General features: G+C 41.3%; 1 protein-coding gene across 1 annotated transcript; it reads right to left on the bottom strand.

Annotated features, from left to right (window-relative positions):
* Window positions 1-937: 937 nt before the first annotated feature.
* Window positions 938-5,155, bottom strand: LOC8043317. The gene is made up of 5 exons (XM_040208572.1): window positions 5,023-5,155; window positions 4,724-4,779; window positions 4,549-4,638; window positions 4,056-4,082; window positions 938-1,069 (listed from the first exon to the last, which is right to left on the bottom strand). Exons 1-5 carry the CDS (start codon window positions 5,153-5,155, stop codon window positions 974-976), a joined length of 402 nt encoding a protein of 133 aa, XP_040064506.1. The 3' UTR covers window positions 938-973.
* Between the last annotated feature and the right edge of the window lie 5,917 nt (window positions 5,156-11,072).

Raw genomic sequence — 11,072 nt, 5'->3', positions numbered from 1 at the left:
GCGACCATAGCTGTGTGCGCGAATGCTGAGCGCGTGCTGACGGCGAGCTTCCACAGTTCTTTTGCAACGTGCATTCCGCACCATCAAGGTTGCCGGTCTTAGCAGCCTATTGATGTGAGATCGTTCTGAGCATGTGCTCTAAACAGCACCCACAAATATGGCGTCCATTGAATACTCCCTATTGTGGTGGGCCGACCACAGCGACGCGTTCGATCGCTCACGTCGCCAATAGGGAGTATTCACTGGCGGCCATAGTTGTGTGCGCGACTGCTGAGCACGTGCCGACGGCGAGCATCCACAGTTCTTTCGCCACGTGCATTCCGCACCACCAAGATTGCCGGTCTTAGCAGCCTATTAAAGGGAGCTCGTTTCGAGCATGCGCTCTAAACGTCGCCCTCAAATATGGCGTCCAGTGAATACTCCCTATAGACCAAGTAGCCTAAAGTAGGGATCATACTGCTCATACATCATGCAAAAGACAGTCTGAACACAAGAGTCACCGCAATATCTGTGATCCGAATGGCGCGTGCCAAGTTTCTTCCCTGGACTCATTGCGATGCGGCATTCGAAGCACGGATCTCGCGGTGACTCGCGGTCGAATCTGTATACAGACTGTCTTTTGTATGATGTATAACCAGTACGTGACCCCGGCTACACGTGACACTGATCCCTTAATTCAAATAAGTACTTATTAAAAGGGTGTAAAAATGCATTCAATTAAAGTTAAAACTTGGTGATCGGCATCTACAAGGTAATATAGAAATATACGTTATAAACAACAAAATAACAATGCAAAATGCGCAAAAACTTTGTAAACAGATGACGCTAAACACCCCCCCCCCCCTTTTACAACATCAAAAAAAAGAACTTCATACGTTTTTTTTTTTTTTTTTTTTCAAGGTACTGTGGTTTTGATTTTATTCAAATTTGATTCCTTGCCTACCGGCATTATTTAGTAGGGATCTTTCAATCTTCAACAAGCTGGTGGAGTAGAAGTTGGTGGCAGGGTTACACCATGCTTTGTTTCGCACTTTAGTACAAGATCAAACAAGCTTTTCTGTTCCTCTTCCTGAGAAGAAAAAGAAATAACAGGTGAAAAATACGCAACATTGGACTTTTGCTCTGATATATGACAAGCGGCACTGTCATCAGGATACTAACGCATGACAGGCGAAATTAGATTCATATATTTGTAATAATGCCTAAATAGTGATTATTCCAGATACCCAAAATTCGTTTTGACAAAACGTATTCAAAAATGATTTTGTTAGAAAATATCTGTCCAGCGTTTGTTGCGACATAAAAGCTGAAAACAAAGAAGACTTGCAAACCAAACAGAAATCGGCACATAAACAAAGCTCATTTCTATGCTTCGACTTGACGTGGGTGGCAGTAGAACCGCAGAAACATCAACACTTTGTTGGAAAAAACAAGAAAACATATTTTAAACTGAATTGAACGGTAGCCCGAAACAAGCTCGTTGTTGGTTATGAGCAGAGCCGTTTATCGAGAGGGTTTGGCCATACATTGGTTTGAATAGGCGAGCGTCTCGGGGCCTAGGGTGCCTACATGTCTGTCTGTCTCAGGGTGAAGACATCCATTGTTCCCCTGAATGTGCCAGTGCGTGACGCTCTCGCGCACTCGGTGCGTGACTTGGGCGGCAAAATGGCGCCTATGTATTAGCCAAAGCTAGACGCTCGAGCTGAGTGACACCGGATTGTGCGCACTTCAAAATGCATAAAAAAACGAATGGGCGGAAAAATGGCTGACATGTCACCACTCAAGCAAACGCGCGTGTGTATGAAGGCACTCTATCGGGGCCAACCACAGGCCGCGAAACAGCCCCTAGCGGTGGTCGTGAGCTCTAAATTTGTGACACGACTAATTCAAGCCGTTTTAGCGTCGCTGGAGTTAAAAGGTGTGACTCTCAGTGACTGAAAACTTTGTGCGTGCGAGGTGTTCGTCACGCCAATATTCAAGTGTAGAATAAACGAACGTGCGCTTCAAACCAGGGCCAACTTGTTAGGAACAGCGTCTCAGCTGAGACGGTGAATGAAAGCACTGCCAAAGCCAGCGCAGGAGCCGAGCGGGACTCCGCGTCTCCAGACGTTCGCACGCCCCACCCTTTGCACTGTTTTCTTTCCGCCAGTCACAGGACGCTGTTCTAACAAGCCAACATCAGCAGTGCAGAGAAAGGCATGGGCACGAGCGCGTGGCTTTGGAAGTGGCTCCTATGCACGAGTTCTCGTACAAACAAAAGCGTTTTGCTGAGCTAGGTTCACGCGCCTTCACCTTTGTCTTCAGTGCCGACATTAGTGAGATGGAGCAGAGAGGCCGAGATTGAACGCCTCTATTTAACGCTCTGAATGTCGTTTGCAATATTATGACGTCGCGGTCTCCTGATTGGTCAACGCTGTGTCACAAATTTAGTTTACGCTCTAAGCGCGGGGGGAATAATCGGCGCTGGCGGCGGCCTTTGCTCCGCCTATTGGCCAAACTCTCCCAATACACGGCTCTGGTTATGAGGCTTCAGTGGAATGTCGTGACGGCATCGGCCTCCGACGGCAGCGCCACTGTATGGGAAGTACGCTCTCTACTACAGATTACCTAGTCCAGAATGTAAAGCCGAATGTTTGGTGAAGGAAGCCAAGGCAGTTTGCCACCTTAAATTCAATTCGCCAGCTAATCGCTTCCACTCACCCTTTGGCGCCTGGGACGTCAGGGGCTGACGAACTATCTTTTTCAACACGGCGCGCACTGCTTCCAACGTCGTTCTCTCCAAAGGACGCTGGCCTTTCGAAGTGACCCGGCTTTACGTCGCAAAGCTGCGCCGGTTGCTGCCTTTTTATGGGCTGTAGTTTTTTTTTGAGAATGTGAGAAGCCAGCGATTGTCTGGCCGTCCAACCCTATTTCTGGTCGATCTTCTATCCTTGAGGCAGCAATATTGAAGAGAACCACACTCGGTCACGAACCGCTGGTAACCGTGTTGCCTAGTCCACACCTCGCCGTAACCGCTGGTTGTACTACATTGCACGATGGTAACCGCACGTCTGCACGGCGTCCATTTGCAATCGATGGCCCCGTGGCGTTCTCGCGCGCGCGCAGACACTTGCCAAAATTTTGCCGAAATTTTGCCGAATCTTTGCCGAACATTCCTTCAAAAGTTCGGCATTTGCCGACCTTGCCGAATCTGAAGTTTGGCAAATTCGGTCCATCACTAAGTAATATACATATTAAGCTACTCCGTCACCAGATTGAATAAAATAGTTTACTTTTTTTCTTAAGTTAAGTGGGGAGGCTGGTCTTTAACTTTGTGTTTTTTATCTTTCATTTATCCTGCTGAAATTTAGTATAGTGGTGTATTTCTCAGTGGTGATTTCAAATATGCAATTAGTTTTCAGGTAGCTTTACTAGATCTTGAGTTATCAATAAATTAGTCATTTTAATTAGGTCCTCTTTACGGGTCGTTAGCGTAAAATTCTACAGAATTTATCAGTAATATTTATAGAATTGCACTCATCAGGACATGTTTTGTGCGGTGATGCTATTTTTGTTGCTTTATAGCTCATACAATAGTTTTAATTAATTAGTCTCAAAAAGATGTAGCCTCCCGTTTTGTGCAACTTGATTGCAAATGTTTTTTACCAATGTAATATCATTATATCAGGCTTAAAATAGCATCACCGCACAAAACACGCCTTGGTGAATGCAATTCTACAAAAACTTCTGTTATATTCTAAAGAATTTTATGGTAACGGCCCGTAAGGAGGACCTAATTAAAATTAAAGATTTATTATTAATTAAGGATCTAGTAAAGCTATCTGAAAAATAATTGTATATTTGAAATCACCACTGAGAAATACATCAGTATACTAAATTTCAGCACGATAAATGAAAAATAAAAAACGAAATGTTAAGGACCAGCCTCCCCCCTTAAGCGTGCCCCTGATTTACAAAAAAAAAAAAAAAACACTAAAAGAGGTACTGGATTACACATAAAACAGATAATATATATTTAATAGCTGGTTTATAAGAATCTAAAGACGCACGCTTACCGTCATTTCAATGAGATGTTTATTAGTCTGAAAAATAAAACATATATGTATTGTTTTTCTACGCGTTCACAACATATAGAATATAACATTTTGGATACGTTTTATTTTATACCCATCTTGATTAAAATTTTAGATTACGATTAAGATTAAGAATTTAAGCAATAACGGGAAGTTGCTAAACTTTCTGTTCAAAAAGATTTCCTCCTAGCGTCGTTTTCGCCTTATTACCCATGCAATGAAGTTTTTATGATGATGTATTTGACGGTTCTCCGCCTTGCAATATGCTTATGCACGATTCTCATTAGGAATGAAACGTTGTTACATTATTATCCTCAGAGATAATGTGCACTATTATTCGGACGCCGGTGTCAATGAAGTGCACTTGTCCTGATTCAGTAAATCTGTTATGACGCAATATGCTATCTTGAAGTGTGTGACTTCCAGTTACATTGCATTCAAATGTGTAACTAGTGAAATATAAAGTTCTACTTACATTATTACAAATGCTGGTAAAAAAAGTACCGAAATCGCCGCAAAGGATGCTTGTATAATTCTTAAGTGCTTCTTGAGCCTCTGTAGAGTTCTGAAGAGTACAATTTGCATTCATCATGACATCAGCAAAAGATACTTTTTCGAAGTATGTATTAATATATGCTGTATATAATTACGTTTATTTCCTTTTGAGTGCAGTCAAAAATGTTCTTCTGGTCGTCCGACGAGGCACCTACACGCAGGTGAAAACACAGGTCTTTCGTGATTGTCATTGCAACTGTTACAACGCGGCACCTAAGCTTCCATTCTTAAAGTAAAGAAGAAAAAAAATGAAATGCAAAACATTTCGTTTACACGAGTTTTATTCTATAACTACAAAAAAATTATTCCACGGCACACAAGCATTTCTTAACTCTGCAAAACAAGCTTTGAAATTCAGCGAAACAAAAGAAAGATTAAATGATGAAGATCTTACTGCAGAATACTGGCTGCTTTGGCTCTGTACTTTCTGACTCTCCGGACGCTGTAGACGACTCTGTGTCTCCTGTACAAAAAATGAAGGACGTCACTGCCAGAAGCACAGCTACTTCGACTAAGTAGACTTTCATGTCGTTGTCGCTAAGATTCCTATTTCAATCGGCTGCAGGACAGGCTGTTCCTTCTTTTTATAGCAAATGTACGGTCGAGATCCGAGTTTGATTTCTCTCTAGATAGCAAAGAACAATGCCAAAGGTCTTGGATACAGTAAAGGTCGGCGATACAAGCTCATCAGATCCGGCTTTACTCGAGCTTCCGTGTAGCTGTGTACAGATTTCTACAGCTGCGTACAGATTTCCGGAACACGAAAAACTTGCTTACGACTTAGCAATAACAGGTGCTTAAAGTTTAAGGAAGTGACTTCGTGCGCTTTTATTAAAGTATATACGACGATAGTTATCCAAAAACACCAAATTTTACTTAAGTGATGCTTGGAGTTTACGAAAATATAGCTTACTTACGTTAATATACTTTTTTCCTTAAGTGTCCCGCGATAAAAGTAAACAATATATTTTAAGATTTTGTGCTCTTTTTGTATCTGTAAATTAGCTTTCAGTTAGGGGAAGCGAAAATTTCGTCAAAGAACAGTAACTACTAAGCGATGGTGATAGCATATAGTGGCATTTTCGGTCCGTTATGCACCAATAACATGCGAAATCCACGTAAAATATTATGAGGGCAGCGGGCGTTAGTCGTAGCATGGTTCTTCTTAGGGCGATGTCGCTGGCGACTGGGCTACAGGAAGGCTATGTCCGACAGCAGGGCGTTTTCAGATAAGATCAAACAATCTTGTCCGGTGACCATTTTTAATTTCGATGAAAAAAATATATCTTGCTGGCTTTATGCCCAGAAAAATAAAAACAACCCTTGTTTCTGTAAAAAAAAAAATTGTGTTTGCGAAAAAAAATTTGTAAGCACCCTCTCAGTCACGTGCGCGTTTTGCGTACCGCGCGATGTTGAAATTTCGGGCAGCTTCCCCCCTAAAAATGTTCTGACCACGGGTCTAGAAATATTCACTGACAAATTAGGCATAGGAAGGATTGACAAAAAGTATCATTCACCGAATATTAGGGTAGTTATTTAAAAAAAAAAAACGCGAACACCAATAACGCTCTGGATTACAGAATATTTTCCCCCGTATTTATAAAAACAATGGTCTTCAAACTTTTCCTGTGTGTTGCCCTGTATATAGTTACTCTTTGCATGAAATATTGTTGTCTTGATGATTGGGAGAAATTTACAAGAAGTGCTCACACAGGGGCATTTAACTAAACATGCATTATTTTGAAAACCATTTAAAAAAAAGGCCGTCTTCAATATTTTTTTAACTCTCTGAAATTAACGTTCATAATATGTACTAACAGAGACTGCAAAAATATGATGCAATATTTGTGTTACTTTTAAGTTATAAAGCGAGAAACATGGCCAAATTGACGCTAACGCGGTTGCCGTAAATGGGGTGTGCACATACACGTTCTTCCCAATTTCAGTATTATTAAAAAGCGTAAAAATTCTACGGGGTGGTCAGGAAAAGACAAATTGACAGCACAAAGGTGGACTGTAGTTTTGAAGGCAAAATTCTTAACACATTTTTGTATAACCGACCCAAAAACGCCCCTGGGCCGGAGCGATCAAGGTGCGCCACCCCGTAGCATGCCCCGCGGTGCCTGTTTCAACAGTCGGCGTATAGCGCCTCCGTCTAAGCGACGTAAAGGAAGCAACCTGAATGACTTTGAATACAGATCAGCCTACAATCTTGGCGGTAACATGATATAGGAAGTAGCGCGCGGGAGAACCTCAACCTGCGCCGCCTCTGAGCGCCAATAGATCCGCCTCCATGGAGGGCCGCACAACGAGTAGAAAATATAAGATACTTAAAAAAAAAAAAAAGAATTCCGATTGCCTGAGATTGTTTGTATTGCGGAGTTTTTAGATAGGATCGAATGACCATGTCCGGTCGACATTTTTTTTATTTTTACCAAGAGATATATTTTTTTACTTGTTGTGCAAGCGCAAAAACTTATTAAAACTTTTTTTGCGAAAAATAAAATTGCTTTTGAGGAAAACAAATATCACAAAGTGGCTCTCGGTATACGGGCACGTTTTTGCGACTTGCGTGAAACCGTCCTTTTGGATATTTATTAAAGAAAAACTGTTGCCGGCTTAGGTTTAATATATATATATATATATTTTTTTTTTTTTTTGTGCGGAGAATTTACATAAAATAAAAGGAGTTGAACATGCACTATGGATTACGAAGAAATTCAGAGCTTTATGAATCCAGATGTTAAAAGACTGAAAATTCAATTTTTTAGACACGATTTGGACGCGTCTGCTTTATATTTGCTTAAATTTTTATTGAAATTGAAAACCTTTCTAAAAAATACACTAAATTGTAGACGGGTTACCGATTTTGCAATGATTGGAAAATCAGTTTAAAATGAAGGCTGTCGTAATTTTCCTTCTACTTTTCACAGATCAAGGCTCAAATCTGTCCTATCAGGGCCTTCAAAACTGCTTTGCAATATTTTTTTAATGTTTCTTTTCTTTTATTTTGCACGGTTTTAAATATACAGAATTGCCGTAACAGGAGTAGAGAATGATAGGACGTTGCCAATTTCAAACAAGGGCAAGCAAAGGGTGGAAACATGTAGGAAGCCCGAAGAGAAAGCACTGCAACAGGAGTTTGTAAAAAATAAGAATTTATAGAAAAGATTAGAGGTCAGTTTGAAGCACAAGTCAACAATTTAAATACAGATTTCTCGTATCAGTGAATTTCGGAGCCTACCCTTCGTGGGGAGGCTGGGTTGCTGACGACCAGGTTTAAATAGTGATAAGAGAGAACCCATGTTGTTAATCAAGATCCTGTGCGCACATTCGGAGCTTGTCGCGTGAATTGTTTCTGCCGGACGCTGACCTGAGTCGGTCACGGCGCTCTCCTGGCACTCCGAGCAGGAATATTTTTTTTCCCGTTTTCTGCCTGTAGCAATTACTGTTCGTTTCTTCCCAATGGCACCGCAAGCTCGCGACCGCGATCTGCTTTTCGCAGCCATAGGAGACTTTACTTCTAAATATATATTTTTTTTGCGGCTGCTTTTCTTGCTAAAACAGCTGTGGTTGCGAAATGTCGGACCGCGTGCACTGCCACAAGCGACAGGGCTGAATTCTAATCACAACGGAAACGGAGTCCCAGTCCTTTGCTTTCATGTCCCTGAACGCTTTGACGTCAGCTTTCGGGAGGTGGACTAGTTTCACGTTCGGCAGCTAAGTCTTCAGTGGGGCAACAATAAAGAAAAAAAAAAAAAAAAGTCTTCAGTGGGGCAACCATCTCTGACGCCGACTTGATCATGGACTTGGTGGGTTGTCGTAGGGTGTACAACGTTGTCTAGTGCTTGACACGACCCCCGATTCAATCACAGGCACTCTTGCCATGTCAAGTTGCGGAAAAAATACACATCGCTGACGTGTATTTGTGGCTCTGCAGCTCGTGTGGTTGGTACTTGTTCTTAAAGTGGTTAGTTGCACCATCACTTACGTAGGTCACATGAGCATACAAAAAATTGGATTTCACGACTCTCCAAACCGTTGTCTTATAAATTAAGTTACACGCAATCTCATTCAATCGAAATTATTTTTCCTTTTTTTATGTATCTTTATTTTCTACGCGTTTTGCGACCCTCCACGGCGGCGGACCTATTGGCGCTCACACTCTCTAGAAAAAAGGGTGTAAAAGGGTGTATCGCTACACCCTTTGTCCCATATAATACACCCCAATACGTTGTACACCCTACGACGTACAGCGCCCTACAGTCGAACATACGGCCCCAAATTTTTCGTAGGACTTGATAGCCGTCTGGTACAATATTAATATAGCTAATGTACGTTTTACTGACTACAAAAACAAATCGGGGTTTTCTTGGCTTTACTGTAAAAACTTGGTGTTTTCTTTATGTGGCCTTTGATACGTACTTGAGCTATTTAAAAAGTCACATCGCACCGTTATCAAGCCCCTCGTAAGATTTGGGGCCGTCTGTTCGACTATAGGGCCGAGTACGTCGAAATGAAGCTTTGGGGTGTATTATATGGGACAAGTGGTTTAACGATACACCCTTTTACACCCTTTTTATAGAGAGTGCACAGGCGGCGCAGGTTTAGGTTCTACCGCGTCCTACTTCCCATATCATGTTACCGCCAAGATTGTAGGCTCATCTGTTTTCAAAGTCATTCAGGTTGCTTCCTTTACGTCGCGTAGATGGAGACGCTACACGCCGGCTGTTGAAACAGGTGCCGCGAAGCATATTACAGGGTGACGCACCTTGATCGCTCCGGCCCCTGAGCATTTTTGGGTCGGTTGTACGAAAATGTATTAGGAATTTTCTCTTCAAATCTACCATCTACCTCTGTGCTGTTAATTTGTCTTTTCCTGACCACCCCGTAGATTTTTTACGCATTTTAATACTATTGAAATTGTGAAGAACAGGTGTGTGCAAGCGCCATTTATGGCAACCGCGTTAGCGTCAAGTTGACCTTGTTTCTCGCATAACTTGAAAGCAACACAAATATCGCATCATATTTTTGCAGACTCTGTCAGTACATATTATAACCGTTAATTTCACAGAGTCTAGAGAACATTAAACCTGTCCTTTTGTTTTTAATGATTTTCAAAATAATGCATTTTTAGTTAAATGCGCTTGTGTGAGCAATTCTTGTAAATTTCTCCCACTGACCAGGAAACAATATTTCACGCTAAGATTAACTATATACAGGGCAACACACTGGCAAAGCTTGAAGACCTTAACTCCTTATAGATACGGAAAAAAATATTCTTTAATCCAGAGCGTTATTGCAAAATGTGCCGTATTCACGATTTTTTTTTTTTACAAAATAACTACCCTAACACTGGGTGATTAATACTCTTTGTCAATCCTTCCTATGTCTAATTTCTCAATAATTATTTTTAGACACGTAGCCAGAACAATATTTTGGGGGAAGCCGCCCGATATTCCAACATCACCCGACACGTAAAACGCGCGCGTGACTGAAAAGGAGCTTGCACATTTTTTTTCGCAAAAAAAAACTTAAAAATAAAATGTCTTTTTGTTTTTAAGGGGGGGTGGGGGGGAGCGTTGAGCCAGAAACATATTTTTTTAATTAAATTGAAAGATGGTCAAACGCCCTGCTACTACTTCTAGTACACTCCTACGTATATCGCACACTCTGTTTCGCATTCCCCTGACACGACACGTAATGTTAGATCCTGAAATGGTCGAAAGCTGACAAGCTCAAACCGGATTTCAGTTCCTTTGTGTTTCATGTTGTGCTGATCCTCATGTAACAAAGGAGAAAATATGAGTAAACCTCTGGAATTTGATATTTCGACCACAGCTGTCTGGAGTATCATAACCTGCAGCTGCATCGCTAAGAAAGCAAAAATCTAAATACCACAGTTTCCAGATTTTATCATTCACTACCCTCTCGATACCTCTACGGAAGAAGTAGTATCTCTATAGCATAGTGAGGACGCAATTACGCACTACCAATTATATTCCGAGCTAGCTTCGTGCGCAATGTTTTCCGTCCAATGTGTCATTTGAGTTTAGCGTCACTAACTTGTTGAGCAAAAAAAAAAAAAAAAAAAAAAAACGACACAGAAAGAATTGTATTTCTTTAAAAAAAGTGATGGAGTGCAACGCCAAAATGATTTCCAAGCTTTTCTTTTTAACATGTATTATCGCTAACCACCAAGACTGTTGCGTTGACACCTGATGTATGCGCAACATAAATTCTTTTCCCGAATAGCGCACTGGCAAATATTCGAACCGACCGCTCGGCCCACAGTTAACCAAAAACAACCACGTCAACATTACGCTCGGAAAGTTCACAAAGCGCTCATCCGTAAATGTCAACAAAATCAAACGGCACCGATAAAAAAAAAAAAAAAAAAAAAAAGAATTACAATTCTACACTTAGAAATACTAAAACGGCGAA

Source organism: Ixodes scapularis, unplaced genomic scaffold, assembly GCF_016920785.2.
Source record: "Ixodes scapularis isolate PalLabHiFi unplaced genomic scaffold, ASM1692078v2 PGA_scaffold3__209_contigs__length_174095766, whole genome shotgun sequence".
NCBI lineage: Eukaryota > Metazoa > Arthropoda > Arachnida > Ixodida > Ixodidae > Ixodes > Ixodes scapularis.
Note: the sequence above shows the minus strand (reverse complement) of the source record. Positions and strands in the feature narration are given on the sequence as shown.